Source organism: Pan paniscus, chromosome 15 (genome assembly GCF_029289425.2).
Source record: "Pan paniscus chromosome 15, NHGRI_mPanPan1-v2.0_pri, whole genome shotgun sequence".
NCBI lineage: Eukaryota > Metazoa > Chordata > Mammalia > Primates > Hominidae > Pan > Pan paniscus.
The window spans coordinates 74,096,377-74,115,756 of NC_073264.2; the positions used below are offsets into that span (position 1 = coordinate 74,096,377).

The window sequence follows — 19,380 nt, forward strand, 5'->3', positions numbered from 1 at the left end:
CCTGAGACCCATTCTTCAGGGATGTTTGTGGTCTCACCTCTTCCAATGAAGCCTCTCCAACCACATCACTCTCTGCCTTCTCTGACAGCCCATTGTACTCAATACTGTAACTCGGTATTAAATAATTAGGCAATGATGCAAAGCTATGGGTTTGCTGTATTTTATCTCCAGGACTAGATCATAAATACTGTGAAAGCAGCTTCCTACCTTTGCATCCTCCTCCAAATCCTAGCAAAGGACCTAACAGGTACTCAGCTAGAACTGCTGGAATAAGTGCCCAGCACCAACTCCCCTTCACAAACCAACCTTGCCCTCCTCCTCTCCTGGCCCTGCCCTTGCCCTAGGCTTCTTTCATCCCATCCCCAGAGGTCCTCTCAAATTTAAGGCTAACTACTCCCTAACTGGCCAAATTATCAATAACTCTCCAGGCTGTTTCTCAAAGATATGTACAGAACACTCTGAAGATACCTGATGGGAAAAGGCAGCTTTTTTATTGAGACAGAGTCTCACCCAGTGACCCAGGCTGGAGTGCCGTGGCATGTTCACAGCTCACTGCAGCATCACCCTCCTAAGCCCAAGCAATCCTCTTCCCTCAGCCTCCCAAGTAGCTGGGATCACAGGCAAATGCCATCATGCCCCAATAATTTTTGTTTGTTTGTTTTTGTTTTGTTATTGAGACAGTCTCGCTCCGTCACCCAGGTTGGAGTGCAGTGGCATGATCTCGGCTCACTGCAAGCTCTGCCTCCTGGTTCAAGCGATTCTCCTGCACCAGCCTCCCAAGTAGCTGGGATTACGGGCCCCTACCACAATGTATGGATAATTTTTTTTTTTTTTTTTTTTTTTAGTAGAGACAGGGTTTCACCATGTTGGTCAGGCTGGTCTCGAACTCCTGACCTCAAGTGATCCACCCAACTCAGCCTTCCAAGGTGCTGAGGTTACAGGCGTGAGCCACCGCACCTGGCCAAGATGCTGAAGTATCTAATGAGATGATACAGAAAGAAAAAAAGAGGAGACAGCTAAGGAATATAGAAGCCACTATAGAAGGTATAGGGAACACCAAAGAATAGCAATTATTATTTAAAAAAAAAAAGAATAGCAAATTATTTTTTATTATTTTCATTTTTAAAATGAGACAGGGTCTTACTATGTTGCCCAGGCTGGTCTCCTGGACTCAAGCCATTCTCCTGCCTCAGCCTTCCAAACTGCTGGGATTATAGGCGTGAGCCACTGCGCCCAGCCAAGAATAGCAATTTTTAGCCGCAGAGTTTTTCTTTTAAACAGGTAACTGAAAGGCTAGCCTAAGTACTGGTTTTCCTAAGGACAAATGATATAAATCTGGCATGAGTGCAACAGCTGGGTTGAATTCACAGAGGATGCCAACTCCCAGTAAATGGGAAATTAGGATCCAGTACAGCGTAAGGTTCTTACTGTTTCAACCCAAGTGACCTGGTTCACTTCTCTGAAAGTTCTTCAGAGAAATGGGGGCATTTATAAGTATCTCAAGGCTTGGTGTGAAACAATCTGCAGCCTGATTTGCCACAGTACATATGCCATCATTCCCTGCCCTAGACAAATGAACTGTTGGCTTATGTTGTCCAAGGTAACAGGTAACCACTTATGACATAAGAAAGAGACTCCAGGCAAGCCAGCCTTCAGATGCTGGCCACTGACACTCTTGCATATGAGGTAAGAACAAGCATCTCACTCGTTCACAAGTCACAGCCTGACTAATGAATCAGACCTTGACAAGTTTCAGGAGGCTTTACAAGAATCAAGAGTGTGGGAAAATAACAGTAACTGTTAAAAAAAAAAAAAAAAAATCCAACGTCAGCATGTTTTAGATGCAAGAGTAGGGAGAAACTCCTCCTTTAGAATCTAATCAGCTTTTCCTTTTTTTTTTTTTTTTTTGAGACAGAGTCTCGCTCTATCACCCAGGCTGGGTGCAGTGGCATGATCTTGGCTCACTGCAATCTCCGTCTCCCAAGTAGCTGGGACTACAGGCGCGTGCCACCATGCCCAGCTGATTTTTTGTATTTTTAATAGAGACAGGGTTTCACCATGTTGGCCAGGCTGGTCTCAAACTCCTGACCTCAAGTGATCCACCTGCCTCAGCCTGCAAAAATGTTGGGATTACAGGCGTGAGCCACTGCGCCCGGCCCTGATTTTTCTTTACATACCACCTGATCCATATACTTATTAGCAGGTTCAAAAATTCCAAACCTCACATCATTCCACAGTTTCTTGGGTTCTCCTCCTCCTGAGATCCCAAAGCTAGAAGAGAAAGGCAGGGAAGGGCCCACCTACCCCAAGAAAGCTTGGGAAAGCATTTGAGGCAAGTCTGGAAAAGGTTGCCTGGAGACCAGATGATCTTGAACTTTAGTTGCCTTGACAACAGTGTGGCTCTTTCTATTGTATCTATAGGGCTGGCCCCAGTCATCAAGGGCTAGCAATGAATTTCCTGACTCAAAAGGGACACACTTCTGTCATCAGTGACATCACACCCCAACAAAACATAACTTTATAAATACTTCATAAATGCTTCCCGATGTGACAGAATTGGAACGTCAAGAGTTTCTACATTTAGAGCTCAGAGGTTAAAGAAGGTACATAAAGGCTGGGCACAGTGGATCACTCCTGGTAATCCCATCACTTTGGGAGGCCAAGGCAGACGATACCTCAAGCTCAGGAGTTCAAGACCAGCCTGGGCAACAGGCAAAAACCCTGTCTCTACAAAAAATACAAAAATCAGCCAGGTGTGGTGGCATGTGGCTGTTAGTCCTAGCTACTTGAGAGGCTGCAGTGGGATGATGGCTTGGGCCCAGGAGACAGAGGTTGCAATGAGTCTAGATGGTGCCTAGGGGACACAGAGCCAGACCCTGTCTTAAAAAAAAAAAAAAATTAAGACAAAATTACATAAAACCTATACAAATTCAACTATGAAATGGTTCTCCCAGTTATTCAGAACTGTAAGTACAGACAACCATAGTTAACTCAATATTCAATTCCAGTATTGAATATTAATTCCTCTATTCGATAGAGACCTGAGCATTTGTTTCCTGTAAGCAGGTTTATCTGCTCAGTGCAGGTATGCGCTGCTTGTAGGTATCTGGGCTGTTGCTATTGTGGACCCTGAGCAAAGGAGTCAAGAAATGGGACATAAGCCAGCTAGAAAAAAAGGGGCCTGGGGCCTGCACAACAGTGTGGCTGAATGACATCAAAAGTGATCCTGTCAGCAGGAGGAATAGAGAAACCACTCCCAGGTATGTATGGGCAAGCCACTAGGGCAGAAAACAGCTGCATAGCTCTCTCTCTGTTTCTCTCTCACACACACACATATGTGCATGCATGTGTGCACACCAAAAACTGTTCTTCTCATTCATCACATTTCCAAATCCACATTTCCCGGTCAATAATAAACACAAAAAGTAGTACTTTGACTTCCTTTGAATCCAACAGAGTACTGCATCAGTCAGGTGGAACTTCAAAAATAAGATAGGGCTAACAACATTTTTTTTTTTTTTTTTTGAGGCAGAGTCTTGCTCTGTCACCCAGGCTAGAGTGTAGTGGCACAATCTGAGCTCACTGCAACCTCCGTCTCCAGGGTTCAAGGGATTCTCCTGATTCAGCCTCCCGGGTAGCTGGGATTACAGGCACACACCATCACGGCTGGCTAATTTTTGTATTTTTCATAGAGATGGGGTTTTGCCGTGTTGGCCAGGCTGGTCTCGAACTCGTGACCTCAGGTGATCTGCCTGCTTCGGCCTCCCAAAGTGCTGGGATTACAGGCGTGAGCCACTGCACCTGGCCTAATAACTTTTTTTTAAAATATACTAATGGCATTTAAAATAGGCATTTCGGGCCTGGCACAGTGGCTCACACCTGTAATCCCAACATTTTGGGAGGCGGAGGCGGGCGGGTCACCTGAGGTCAGGAGTTCCAGGCCAGCCTGGCCAACATGGTGAAACCCCGTCTCTACTAAAAATACAAAAATTAGCTAGGCGTGGTGGTGTGTGCCCGTAATCCAGGCTACTTGGGAGGCTGAGGCATGAGAATCACTTGAACCTGGGAGTCAGAGGTTTCAGTGAGCCAAGTTTGCATCACTGTACTCCAGCCTGAGTGACAGAGCAAGACTCTGTCTCAAAAAAAAAAAAAAAAGTGAAAATAAACCAAATCATAGAATAATATAAATGGTATGATCTCATTTATGAAGGATATATATACATACACACACATGCACTTTTACAGCATTTGCAATTTCTTCTTTTTTTTTTTTTTTTTTGAGACAGTCTTGCTGTGTCGCCCAGGACAGAGTACAATGGCACAATCTCAGCAAACTGCAACCTCCGCCTCCAGGGGTTCAAGCCATTCTGCCTCAGCATCCCAAGTAGCTGGGACTACAGGCACCCGCCACCACACCCAGCTAATTTTTGTATTTTTAATAGAGATGGGGTTTCACTATGTTGGCCAGGCTGCTCTTGAACTCCTGACCTCGTGATCTGCCTGTCTCAGCCTCCCAAAGTGCTGGGATTACAGGCATGAGCCACAGCACCCAGCCAGCATTTGCAATTTCTATAAGCATATATAATAAACTACTAATAATGGTTATCTGCAGAGTTAGAAAAGGACACTAGGCAGGGGAAAAGGATTTAACTTTACTATGATCCCATTTATTCGGGAAGAAAAACATACATTATAACATATATTTATGCATGTGCTTACACAGCAATAAAAATTTCTAGACACTTATGTGAGAAAGTATTAAGAGTTAGCTCTACAGACTGAGGAGGGGGGAGGTAGGGGAAGGAAAGGGGACTTAAGTCTCATACATTCTGCAGTACTTGAATTGTTTATCATGAATATGCATTGCTTTTATAATTTTTAAAATGACATCTCTGTTTTAATTAAAATAACCAAATACTCAAATATAACTGACAGTATGTATCAGGAACCTTTTAAAATGGTCCCATCCTCTGACCTCTTTAGAAGCGAAATAACTATTGGGAAGGAATACAGCATGAAGTTAAAAGCTCTTGGGGCCTGGTGCAGTGGCTGTGAGAGGCTGGAGTGCAGTGAGCTGTGATCACACCACTGCACTCCAGCCTGGGCAACAGAGCAAGACCCTGTCTCAAAAGAAAAAAAAAGAAAAAGAAAAAAAGAAAGAAAAAATGGGAGATTCAAGAAATCAAACAAATTATTCTGACGTGTCATTTATCTGTTTATACCCACCCCAACTCTTTTATCTCAAAAGGACTCAAGGCTACTAATAAAAAAAAATTAATACAACAGCATAAAACAAAATAAAAACAAGTGGAGAAGAAAAGACAGCCATTTATATTATACACTGCTATGAACTATGAAAACTTTAGTTAGAGTCTATTTTAACAATAAAACTCTACTTGGTCAATTTGCCTAAGGCAGACCTTAAAAGTGGCTATTAGAGTGATAACCAGAGAATTAAGCATTTTTAATTTAAAGGATGTTTAAAACAAAAAAGTACAAAACCAATTTTTTCAAAGATTTGGGTAAACTGCAACAACTGCACAATTCTCTAGGGAGAACCCGAATCACAAGCTTAAACAAATTGACTCCTTCCCATAGACAAAAGAATTCAGTCCCATAGCTCAGTACAGCACAGCCCCTATACTTCAGAGAATAGAAAATATCAGATCTCGGTGAAATTTTGAGGATGCCAGTTACCAGGAATCATCAGAATTCCAGCTGAACAGGTTCTTTTTTTTTTTTGAGATGGAGTTTCGCTCTTCTTGCCCAGGCTGGAGTGCGGTGGCAAGATCTCAGCTCACTGCAACCTCCGCCTCTCAAATTCAAGCAATTCTCCTGCCTCAGCCTCCTGAGTAGCTGGGATTACAGCCACGCACCACCACGCGCAGCTAATTTCGTATTTTTAGTAGAGACGTGGTTGCTCCATGTTGGTCAGGCTGGTCTCGAACTCCCAACCTCAGGTGATCCATCTGCCTCCCGAAGTGCTGGAATTAAGGGCATGAGCCACCGCACCTGGGCTTTTTTTTTTTTTTTTTTTTTTTTTTTTTGAGAGGGAGTCTAGGTCTGTTGCCTGGGCTAGAGTACAGTGGCGCACTGTACTCGGCCCACTGCAACCTCCACCTCCCAGGTTCAAGTGATTCTCCTGCCTCAGCCTCCCTAGTAGCTGGGATTACAAGAGTCTGCCACCACGCCCAGCTAATTTTTGTATTTTTAGTAGAGACAGGTTTCACCATGTTGGCCAGGCTGGCCTCGAACTCCTAGCCTCACGTGACCTGCCCACCTCCGCCTCTCAAAGTGCTGGGAATGATTACAGGCATGAGCCACCTCACCCGACAGACCAGGTTCATTTTAATCGCAGAAAGCTTGGTGACTCTTACCACCTCGGAAGAATACAGTGTAACTATTTTTCTCAAAGCCAGTAATAAATTGGCCTGAGGTAGGACATCCAAGACTTCTGAGGGGAAAAATCCCTGAGCACTAATTACAGTTTACAGTGCTCAGTGTCCCTGATGGTCTTTTTTTTTTTTTTTTTTTTTTTTTTTTTTTTTTGAGATGGAGTCTCGCTCTGTCGCCCAGGCTGGAGTGCAGTGGCGCGATCTCGGCTCACTGCAAGCTCCGCCTCCCGGGTTCACGCCATTCTCCTACCTCAGCCTCCCCAGTAGCTGGGACTACAGGCGCCCGCTACCACGCCCGGCTAATTTTTTGTATTTTTAGTAGAGACGGGTTTCACCGTGTTAGCCAGGATGGTCTCGATCTCCTGACCTCGTGATCCGCCCGCCTCGGCTTCCCAAAGTGCTGGGATTACAGGCGTGAGCCACCGCGCCCGGCCCCTGATGGTCTTACTTAAACATTAATCTGGGTTAGCTTCCAGAAGAGCAAAGGAGCTGCTATAATCCAGCCTCTGGCCTATTTGCCTTATAATGCACAGTGATCAGATTTACAGCCCTTTGACTGATTCAGCGTCTTTTCAGAATGTTTGCATTAGGCAAGCGTCATCTTCCGTTTTCACTGCCTTTGAGCCACTACAAGGACATTATTAGCCAATACAACTAAGTGCACTTGAACTTCAAATTCTAACTGGAAATGTATGTATTTCATGAATTATTCAAATGTAATCATTTTCAATAGTTTTTCCTTAATATTATTCACAATTAACATTCACTGAACATTTTTACTATATAACAAGTACTTTGTCCTTAAGTATGCTTTCATTTAATCTCCACCTCTCTTTAAGAGGCCAAATCTCCCTCTTTTTTTTTTTTTTTTGAGACAGCATCTCGCTCTGTCTCCCAGGCTGGAGTGCAGTGGGACAATCTTGGCTCACTGCAACGTCTGCCTCCCGGATTCAAGCAATTCTCCTGCCTCAGCCTCCCAAGTAGCTAGGATTACAGGAGTGCGCCACCATGCCCGGCTAATTTTTTTGTATTTTTAGTAGAAAGGGGGTTTCACCATGTTGGCCAGGCTAGTCTCAAACTCCTGACCTCAAGTGATCCACCCGCCTCGGCCTCCCAAAGTGCTGGAATTACAGGCGTGAGCCACCACGCCTGGCTGTAAATCTCCCTCTTAAAGAAAGAAAAAACAGGACCCAGTCTCAGAACCTTCCATGCGTAATAGTCTCTAGCTAAGGAATAATAGGCGATTTTATTTGTTGAGAGGCAGTACAGGCTTTGTGGTTATGAGAAGGAGCTCTAGCGTAAACTGGCCAGGTGTTAGGCCTGCTGTCACTCACCAACTGTGTATAACCAATTACTACATCTCTTGGTGCCTCCGTTTCCTCATCTGTAAATGAGGATGTTAACAGTACTTAACTCATGGAGTTGGTGTAAGGATTAAGTGAACTAATCCATACAGAGTACTCTGAACTTTGGTATATAACAAATAGTAGTGTTATTGTGTATCTATTTTTGTGTTTTGTTTTGGTAATTTTCTACCTCTGGGGGGAAGTCCCATTCAGGTGCCCCCCCCCCTCCCCCTTGCAAGAGAGAGAGAGCTGTTCTTTCTCTTTCTTTTGCCTATCAAACCTCTGCTCCTAAACGCCCCCCGAACAAAAAACAATTTCTACCTGTGATACTAGTTTTCCGCTTATAGTGATAACAAAAAGTTTCCTCTATGAATAAATTAATTTAAATAAGAAAAAAACAGTGAGTCAATGTTAAGAAAAGCACAAAGGCTGTCCAGATTAAGTGAGACTCAACATGACACCAACTCACCAGGGCTGAGCCACACCAGCCAGAAATGAGTGCCTGGTTTTTCTCCTAGCTGAGGACCGGGCACTTTTTTTACTATCACATATGACTTCCCCATATTTGCACTCCTGGCAAGATGAAAGCATCTGACAGGTGCGGACTCCATTCATGTGCTTCCGCTTCTTATAACCTCTTTCCACCCAGATTTCCAATCACCAGCACCACAAAAGCTGGCGAACTGACTGTTCTCACCACCCACTGGCACCCCAGTGAGAAGCCCTTGGGGCACAAGCCAACTGACCTTCAGGGCTTTGAAGATGACTCCCGGGTGCCGGGGAGAACGGGTGGTGTTATTCTCTAGTAGCTGCTCCAAAGCACGCCGAAGCCCAGAAAAGTCCGTGGGAGGGTTGTAAGTCCTCGTTCCCTTGTAGTGAATGGAACTAAAGGCTTCAGGGAAACGGCCCAGCTTCCGGAACCGGTCCTGGATGAGCTTCTCTGGCACCTCTGAGGGATGATCTATACAAGCAGAAACACAGGCACATCGGTAGTGAGTGACATTTAAAAAAAAAAAAAAAAAGTAGGTCAGGCACGGTGGCCCACACCTGTAACCCCAGCACTTTGGGAGGCCAAGGTGGGTGGATCACCCGAGGTCAGGAGTTCAGCCTGGCCAACATGGTGAAACCCTGTCTCTACTAATAATACAAAAAAATTAGCAGGGCGTGGTGGCGCATGCCTGTAATCCCTACTAGTCCAGAGGCTGAGGCAGGAGAATCGCTTGAACCCAGGAGGCGAAGGTTGCAGTAAGCCAAAATCGCACCATTAAACTATAGCCTGGGAGACAAAAGTGACTCTATCTCAAACAACAACAACAAAAATCTTTCATTATAAAAGTAAGATACGAGGCTGGGTGCGGTGGCTCACACCTGTAATCCCAGCATTATGGGAGGCCGAGGCAGGTGGATCGGATCAGGAGGTCAAGAGATGGAGACCATCCTGGCAACATGGTGAAATGCCATCTCTACTAAAAATACTAGCCGAGCGTGGTGGCAGGTGCCTGTAATCCCAGCTATTCAGGAGGCTGAGGCAGGAGAATCACTTGAACCTGGGAAGTGGAGGTTGCAGTGAGCCGAGATTGCGCCACTGCACTCCAGCCTGGCGACAGAGAGAGATTCCATCTCAAAAAAAAAAAAAGTAAGATACGGGAGGGTGCAGTGGTTCACACCTGTAATCCCAGCACTTTGGGAAGCTGAGGTGGGTGGATCACCTGAGGTCGGGAGTTCGAGACCAGCCTGGCCAACGTGGTGAAACCCCATCTCTACTAAAAATACAAAAATTAGTCGGGCCTAGTGGTGCACGCCTGTAATCCCAGCTACTCAGGATGCTGAGGCAGAAGAATTGCTTGAACCTGGGAGGCAGAGGTTGCAGTGAGCTGGGATCGCACCACTGCACTCCAGCCTGGGAGACAGAGTGAGACGCTGTCTCAAAAAAAAAAAAAAAAAAAGTAAGATACTCTGACTCAATGTACATGAAGTACATAAGCAGGCAGAACTGATCTATGCTGTGAGAACTCAGGTTACCCTTTCCTGGTAAAGGACATGAGGAGGGCTTCTATGAGGAGGGCTGGTGTCCTATGGTCTAGCATTGAGTACGCAGGGGCATTCAGGCAGTGAAAACTCATCACATGATACCTTGATATGATATGCACTGTTCTGTATGCACATTATACTTCAAGGAGGAGTCTTTTTTCCCAAAAACCCATTCATTGGAAAAATCTAGATATGCCAAAGCATAAAAGGAAATAAATTATGTCCTCTGCTCTCACCTACTTCCCGAAAGTAACCACAGCTCAATATTGGCCCTTTCAGACATTTTTCCTACAGACTTAGCAACATATATATGCAACTTGCTCTTTTCTCACTTAATAACATACTGTAAGTACCTGTCCTTGTCACAATACACTCAAAAGCAGCAATACAGTCTTCGATCCTGTGGATATACTTAACTAATCACCTTCCTGATGAACTTTTACAATTCTCTGTACTTTGAAAATTCTGGTCTTTTGTGAGGAAGCTCTGGGCAAACTACCAATGTATAAGGGTATTTGCTTGCCCACACTCTCATCATTTGTCCAGAAACTTGGGCAGCCATAGCACAGATGGATTCAATAAATGTATCGGTGATAAAGGTTGAAAGGACTTTTTAATTTCCTTTTTATTTATTTATTTATTTATTTACTTACCTACTTACTTACTTACTTTTTGAGACGAAGTCTCACTCTGTTGCCCAGTCTGGATGGAGTGCAGTGGTGCAATCTCGGCTCACTGCAACCTCCACCTCCAGGGTTCAAGCGATTCTCCTGCCACAGCCTCCTAAGTAGCTGGGATTACAGGTGCCCACCACCATACACTTGACTAATTGTTGTATTTTTAGTAGAGACAGGGTTTCACCATGTTGGCCAGGCTGGTCTTGAACCCCAAACCTCAGGTGATCCACCCACCTTGGCCTCCCAAAGAGCTGGGACCACAGGTATGTACCTGGCTAACTTTTTAATGTTTTTGTAGAGTCAGAGTCTTGCTATTTTGCCCAGGCTGGTCTCAAACTCCTGGGCTCTAGTGATCCTCTCGCCTCAATGTCCCAAAGTGCTGGGACTATAGGCATAAGTCATCGTGCTCAGCCTAAAATACAATAACTTTTCAGGGGCTGGTTACTTCAAAATCCTGAACTGGCAATTAAACCTTCCCCTCACCAACACTGTAAAGATCCAAAGTGGCATAAAAGTATTGATCACAGGAGGCAGCTGAAAGTCAGCATTTCTCACCTCCTCTCCTTATCTTCGAGGCACTTGCTAATTAATCTGCTCCTTCACTGGGGAATATTTACATGTATTATCTTCTATAGGGCATGTGTCATTGGTACCACCAGAATCAACTGGTGCCAGGTCCTTCAGATTCAACCTCCTTTATGGCCTACTCTGTGCACTTCCCTCCTACTGCCACTGCCCTGGCTGAATCCCAACCACTTCTCACTTGAGTGACTTGATATCCTGCTGACTGGTCCCCCTGCCTCAGTCATCCTGCAATAGGCTGCCAGGGAATCTTTTGAAAATATAGATCTGGCCATCTAACTCTCTGCTTAAGATCCTTCATGGACTCCTGCCATACTTGAGAACTGAGTCAAGGCCACCCATGATCTGATCCCTGAGTCTCTCCATCATTCCCTCCCACACAAGCCATGCTTCAAACATGGCAGTCGGGGTGGCAGGGGAGGGGCTGCATTCAGTGGGCAGGGGGAGAATGAAGAGGGGTAACTAGAGGAGGTCAGAGACAAAGGTAGGAGTTAAAGTGATGGCACTACATTTAGGAGTTTGGATTTTGATGTAGTCAAAAGCCACTGACAAGGCTGCAAGCAGAAGTATTACATGATCTGAAGTGTAAATTAAGCTTTTGAAAAGATCACTTTGGATGCTACATGGAGAATGCATTGAAGGGAGTTAGAATGGAATTTTGGAAGTTATTGCAGAACTACTTCCCTTGTCTCTTTTTTCTTTCCTTCTTTTTTTGAGACAGGGTCTCACTATTGCCCAGGCTGGAGTGCAATAACACGATCACAGTTCACTGCAGCCTCAACCTCTCAGGCTCAAGGGATCCTCCTGCCTTGGCCTCCCAAAGTGCTGAGATTACAGGTGTCAGCCACCACACCCAGCCCTACCTGCAGTTCTCTGAACGCAATTTGTTCCTTGAAGCTACTAGGAGTTTGCTCTTCCTAGAGCATCTTCTTCCCCTCCTCCATCTAGCCAAGTCTCTCAGAGCTCAAATGTCGCCTCTTCTTTCCTAGATTCCATAAGTTGTAGTGTCCTTGCTCTGGACTCCCACAGCACCGCACCTGTAGGTACGGAGGTATGCACAGAACACCGTGCGGTCGCCCCAACTAGACTGTGAGCTCTTCAAAGACAGGAAGTGTTTTTTCTGTTCTGTGCCTCAGTGCTCAGCACATGACATATGCACTCAATAAACTTTGATGACTGAATGAACAAGTGAAGATTGCAATTGTTTCAGGAGCCAAATTTACTGTTCCCCTCCTATCTCATCTGTTATTGCACCTTTCCCTCATCCTCCTACCACTCAGGTGACAATCTTGCTTCCTATTTCTCTAAGAAAACAAATAAGAACTTGCACACACACGTCCCATGTCCACATCCATCTTCTTATCTGCGACCGTGTCCATACTGTCTACTTTCTTTCCCATTGTTATGGATGAACTGTCCGTGGTCCTAAGGCCGACCCTTCCACTCATGCATCACTCCAACTGTTCCTGCTCTCTTACATCTACATTCTTCCCTCTCTAATGAATCATTCTCATCAGTACATAAATATCTGCAATACGTCACATCTTAAATTTCAAAAAAGAAAAATCCCTTGAAATCCCACATCAGCCTCCAGCTACAATCTCATTGTTCTTCTTTGCTTTACAGAACTCTGTCAAAGAATTGAATAAAGTAATTCTTCTCCTAATCTTATTTTTTTTTTTTTAGAGACATAGCCTCACTATGTTGCCCAGGCTGATCTCTAACTCTTGGGCTCAAGGGATTCTCCCACATGAGCCTCCCAGGTAGCTAGAATTACAGGCACTTGCCACTGTACCTGGCTTCCTCCTATTTTCTCTTGATCTCACTCTGATCAAGCTTTTACCCCCTACCATCTCAGGGAACAGGTCTTATCCAGATCACTAAGGACTTATATATTGCCAAAGCCAATTGGCAATTCTCAATCCTTATGCTAGTTGACCTATAAGCAGATTGACATGTTTGATCACTCCATCCTCCTTGAAACACTTTCTATGTCTTCTTTGGACAGAAATCTTTCTGGGCAATCCGCTACCAACAAGTTGCTATTGCAGACCAAATAGCTGCCTCCTTGTACCCATAAAGGTTGAGCTGTGACACTGTACCCCATCTCTCACCAGAGCCCAGTAGCTGGGTGTGCACGGTCTCATGGAAGATGATAACTGCAGGGCCCAGTGTGGATAAAGGGACATCCAGGCCACAGCGAGCAGTGGTGGCCTTGAGCTCCTTGGTGAAGTGCTTCAGATAAGCTTCTGAGGCATCCCCAAGGAATTTGAAGAGGTCGTTATGCAGCCGGTCTGCATGAGTTCGATAGATGACGAGGTCTGAGATGGCCAGGACCTTAAGCAGCAGCCGTGTTCTCTGGCTTAGATTCACGGTGGCCCCCAGGAGCCCTTCCGTATCGATCACTGCTACTTTGTGAACTGGGTCATAGGCTGCCCACACTCCCACAGTGCAGGACTCCTGGGTTGGGGAGGTTTTAAAGACTTCACGACCATAAAAGAAAGTGTGGTTGAGAGTATGAGACTTTCCATCACCAGTATTTCCAAAAATGGAAACCACTTTCAGATGCTGATCAGGTTTGCAGTCCAATTTTCTAATGAAGTCTTCTTCATTTGTTACCTGCAAAAAAAAAAAAGACTATGAAATACAGAAACTGTAAAAGCACTAGAAACACCTACAAGAAGAAGTGCTTCCCAAGGACAAGGAACTTGATTGAATTGTCAAAGAAAGGAAGTCACAGGATAAGAGCTCCCCACCTCCACCCTTAGCAAACAGCTCAAAGGAACCTCTGAAGCTTTAGTCAGGGAAATAACTTAGCGGCCAAAAGAGCTAAAACTATAAAAAGAAAAAGAAAAGAAAAACAAAAAACAAAAAAAAGGAGCTAAAACCGTAAAACTCTTAGAGGAAAACAAAGTAATTAACCTTTGTGACTTTGGATTAGTCTATAGTTCCTTAGATAGGACAACACAAGCACAAGTAACAAAAGAAAAAACAGATAAGGCCAGGTGTGGTGGTTCACGCATGTAACAGTGGCACTTCAGGAGGCTGAGGAGGGAGGATCCCTTGAGCCCAGAAGTTTGAGGCTGCAGTGAGCTATGACAGTGCTACTGCACTCCAGCATGGGCAACAGAATGAGACCCTGCCTCAAAAAAAAAAAAAAGAAAGGGGGGTGGGGCCAAGTGAGGTGACTCAGGAGTCCAAGACCAGCCTGGGCAACATGGTGAAATCCTGTCTCTGCTAAAAATTTTTAAAATATTAAAAATTTTAAAATAATAACTAAATAAAAAGAAAAAATAGATAAATTAGACTTGATCTAGCCAGGAGCAGTGGCTATAATCCCAACACCTTGAGAGACCAAGGCAGGAGAACTGCTTGAGCCTAGGAGTTCAAGTGCAGTCTGGCAACGTAACAAGACCCTGTGTCACTACAAAAAATAAAAAATGAGGCCGGGTGCGGTGGCTCACACCTGTAATCCCAACACTTTGGGAGGCCAAGGCAGGCAGATCACCTGAGGTCAGGAGTTCAAGACCAGCCTGACCAACATGGACAAACCCCATCTCTACAAAAATACAAAATTAGCTGGGCATGGTGGCACATGCCTGTAATCCCAGCTACTCAGGAGGCTATGGCAGGAGAATCACTTGAACCCAGGAAGCAGAGGTTGCAGTGAGCAGCAATCGCACCATTGCACTCCAGCCTGGGCAACAAGAACGAAACTCCATTTCAAATCAATAAATAAATACATAGCTGAGTGCATGCCTGTAGTCCCAGCTACTGCGGAGGCTGAGGTGGGAAGATGGCTCAAGCCCAGGAGTTGGAGGTTACAGTGAACTGTGATCCAGACTGGACGACAAAGTGAGACCCTGACTCAAAAAAAAAAAAAAGACAATGAAAAGACAACTTACAGAATGGAAGAAAATATTTGTAGATCAAATATCTGATAAGGAGCCAGGCATGGTGGCATCCATTTGTAATCTCAGACACTCAACAAGGCTGAGGCAAGAGGATCATCTGAGCCCAGGAGTTTACAGCCACCCTGGGAAACACAGTGTCATCCACCTCATTAAAATAAACAAAGAGGCGGGGCATGGTAGCTCATGTCTGCAATCTCAGCACTTTGGGAGGCCCAGAGGGGCAGATCGCGTGAGGCCAGGAGTTCGAGACCAGCCTGGCCAACATGGTGAAACCCCCGTCTCTACTAAAAACACAAAAATTAGCAGAGTGTGATGGCACATGCCTGTAATCCCAGCTACTCGGGAGGCTGAGGCAGGAGAATTGCTTGAACCCGGGAGGCAGACTGCAGTGAGCCGAGATTGTGCCACTGCACTCCAGTCTGGGTGACAGAGCAAGAACCTGTCTCAAAAAATAAAATAAGATAAAATAAAATAAAATAAATCTAATAAGACTAGTATTCCAAACATACAAAGAAATCTTACAACTCAACAATGAAGATAAGCAACCCAATTAAAAAGTAAGCAAAGAATTTGAATAGACATTTCTCCATAAAAGATATGCAAGCAACCAATAAGCATCTGAAAAGATGCTCCAAGTCCTGAGTCATTAGAGAAATGCAAAGCAAAACTACAGTGAGCTATCACTTCATATCCACAAGACAACAAACGGCTGGGAGCAGTGGCTCAGGCCTATAATCCCAGTACTTTGGGAGGCAAAAAAGAGAGGATAGCTTGAGGCCAGGAGTTTGAGACCAGCCTGGGCAACACGGTGAGACCTCTGTCTCTATAAAAAAAAATTAAAAATTAGCTGGGCATGGTGGTATGCGCCTGTAATCCTAGCTACTCAGGAGGCTGAAGCAAGAGGATCGTTTGAGCTCAGGAGTTCGAGGCTACAGTGAACCATGACTGCACCACTCCACTCCAGGATGGGTGACAGAGAGAAGCTCTGTCTCTAAAGAAAAAAAAAAAAAAGACAACAAGCATTGGCAAGGATGTACAGAATCACAATGTTCATGCACTTCTGGTGGGAACGTAAAATCACATAGCCAGTCCGGAAAACAGCTTGTCCACATCTAGCTATATACCCAAGAGAACTGAAAACACATGTCCACACAAATCTTCTAAGTACATCAATGTTCACAGCAGCATTATTCATAACAGCCAAAAAAGTGAAAACAGCCCAATACCCATCCACTGATAAAATGTGGTATATCCACACACTGAGTTACCACGCAGCCATAAAAAGGAAGGAGCCACTTCCATCCCTTGCTTCAATATGCGTCGGTTATTCTCACCTTTGGGGCATTTCTTACACATGCTCTTACTTTGACCTGACTTGGCAGAAATTCCTATCTATGCCTTGATTGTTTTCTGTCATGACTGTGCCACTTCCTCCTTTCAGTCTTCCTAAACCTTTGCTTCTTAAACTTCAGAGGGGGCTTTGAATGCTACGCAAGACTGCATATTCCTGCTGTTGCAAAATGTTGTTTATTGTATTGAAGTAATATCTACTGACCTAGTATTGGTTGTTTTTTTCTTTTTTTCACTATACTATTTCCCTATTGACTTGTTAGATTGGTCAGAAAATAGATAAACTAGCAAATTTGAAGGGAATCATACATCTGAAAGATTCTATTGCAAATTGTATCCTGAATCATTTCAATTAGCTTTTTAGTGGAGAAAAACTATTACGATAGCAGATTTTCCTAAAATCCACAGTAGTCTTTTTTTTTTTTTTTTTTTTTTTCTTGAGACGGAGTCTCGCTCTGTCGCCCAGGCTGGAGTGCAGTGGCGCGATCTCGGCTCACTGCAAGCTCCGCCTCCCGGGTTCACGCCATTCTCCTGCCTCAGCCTCCCGAGTAGCTGGGACTACAGGCGCCCGCTACCACGCCCGGCTAATTTTTTGTATTTTTAGTAGAGACGGGGTTTCACCGTGTTAGCCAGGATGGTCTCGATCTCCTGACCTCGTGATCCGCCCGCCTCGGCCTCCCAAAGTGCTGGGATTACAGGCGTGAGCCACCGCGCCCGGCACACAGTAGTCTTTTATTTAAGTTTCACTTACTTAACCTTAGACTGAAAGAATGAGAAAAGCATGTAAAATACAGTCACATTTCTCTTATTCTAAAGACATTGTCTATGGCCATACCCCACTGAACACACCGGATCTCATCTAAAGATGAGAAATGCTTTTCACGATTATAATTATAGAATTTGTAATATTCTGTATATTTCCAAAGTATTAATAATCCTACCCTCCAAATGTGCTTATAACCTGGACAAGTGAGAGTTCTGTACCTACCTCCCACCCCCAATTATCATATGGAGAGGCTAAATTGCAAATATTTTCCCTAGAGAAATAATACAAATTTCGGCTGGGCGCAGTGGCTCACACCTGTAATCCCAGCACTTTGGGAGGCCGAGATGGGCAGATCATCTGAGGTCGGGAGTTCGAGACCAGCCTGACCAACATGGAGAAACCCCGTCTCTACTAAAAATACAAAATTAGCTAGGCATGGTGGCACATGCCGGTAATCCCAGCTACTCGGGAGGCTGAGACAGGAGAATCGCTTGAACCCAGGAAGCAGAGGTTGCAGTGAGCTGACACACCATTGCACTCCAGCCTGGGCGACAAAGTGAGATTCAGTCTCGAAAAAAAAAGAAAAAGAAAGAATACAAATTTCACTGTTACCTAATAACATTTAGGTAGAAATGCTGGGAAAACATTTTTGTGAAATGAACGTAGCTGGCTATCAAATAATATTTGCTTGACACTACTGGGGTAACAACAACAAAAAAGAATGAAGTGCTGATACATGCTACAACACAGATAACCCTTGAAAACATGGTAAGTGAAAGGAGCCACAATCAAAAGACCACATAGTGTACGACTCCATTTATATGAAACGTCCAGAGCAGGCAGATTCATAGACAGCAAGTAGATTAGTGGTTGCTAGAGGCTAGAGGAAGGAGGGAGGAGGGAGAGACTGCTAAAGCTGGGTTTCTATTTGGAAAGATGAAAATATTCCAGAATTAGATAGTGGTAAGGACTGTACAACTTTATGAACATACTAAAAATACTGAATTATATACTTTAAACTGGTGAATATTATGGTATGTGAATTACATCTCAATACAGTTTTTGGTTTTGGTTTTGTTTTTTTTGAGACGGAGTTTTTGCTCTCTTGCCCAGGCTGGAGTGCAGTGGCATGATCTTGGCTCACTGCAACCTCCACCTCCTGGGTTTAAGTGATTCTCCCACCTCAAACTCCCGAGTAGCTGGGATTACAGGCATGTGCTGTCATGCCCAGCTAATTTTTGTATTTTTAGTAGCCCAGGGTCAAAGCTCCTAATTCAAAGAGCTTATGGCTACTGCAGCCAAAGGAGTGAGGAAGCTTCACATCAAGTATCTTCCAGCCAACAGAGAATAAAACACGTTGCTTTTTCTTTTTTTTTTTTTTTTTTTTCTGAGACAGAGTCTAGCTCTGTCGAGTGCAGTGGCGCAATCTCAGCTCACTGCAAGCTCCACCTCCCAGGTTCACGCCATTCTCCTGCCTCAGCCTCCAGAGTAGCTGGGACTACAGGCATATGTCACCACACCCAGCTAATTTTTTTTGTACTTTTAGTAGAGATGGGATTTCGCCATGTTTGCCAGGCTGGTCTCAAACTCCTGACTTCAGGTGATCTGCCTCTCCACCTCCCAAAGTGCTGGGATTATAGAGGTGAACACCTTGCTGATTCTCAAGAGTCTGCTGGTTTGATAACAGAGAAATATACAGACCACTCAGTGTGAAAATATGATAAACCTTTGTTTCCTATAATCTCATCAAGATAGTAAACCAAATCCCCGTGCTTTGGGAGGCCAAGATGGGAGGATCGCTTGAGCCCTGGAATTCAAGACTACCTTAAGCAACATAGCAAGACCCCAACTCTACAAAATCAAAAAATTAGCTGGGCGTAGTGGTTCACGCCTATAGTCCTAGCTACTCAGGAGGCTGGGACAGGAGAATCACTTGAGCCCAAGAGGTGGAGGTTGCAGTGGGCCGAGATCGTGCCACTGCACTCCAGCCTGGGCAACAGAGCAAGACTCTAACTGGAAAAAAAAAAAAGTAAACCACTCATTATTCTATTAATGACATCACTATTGTTTCATTATTAAGAGCCTGAATATTCCTGATAATACTAACAGTTCACTGAATGCCGGCTGCAGTGACAGTGCCCTTCACTACAGCCATGAGGGCAGGGCCGTGTCTACCTTATCTTTACATGCAGAGCACTCAGGACACCGCCTGGCACACAGGAGGAGCTCAGTGTACAGCTGCTGAGTGAATGAGTGAGTGAATAAACGCCAGGCACCTTGTTAGGTACCCAGGTACCTTAAACGCTTCTCCCATCATAC

The 19,380-nt window shown here is 44.6% G+C and overlaps 1 protein-coding gene across 1 annotated transcript in view; it reads right to left on the reverse strand.

Moving 5' to 3' along the window:
- Positions 1–19,380, reverse strand: part of ZFYVE1 (zinc finger FYVE-type containing 1) — a 57,692-nt gene that overhangs the window by 15,126 nt on the left and 23,186 nt on the right. Inside the window, exons 3-4 of the mRNA XM_003824132.4 lie at positions 13,146–13,650; positions 8,488–8,702 (exon numbers count right to left, since the gene is read on the reverse strand). Of these exons, the coding sequence (XP_003824180.1) occupies positions 8,488–8,702; positions 13,146–13,650 (720 nt within the window). The remainder of the gene's footprint in view (positions 1–8,487; positions 8,703–13,145; positions 13,651–19,380) is intronic.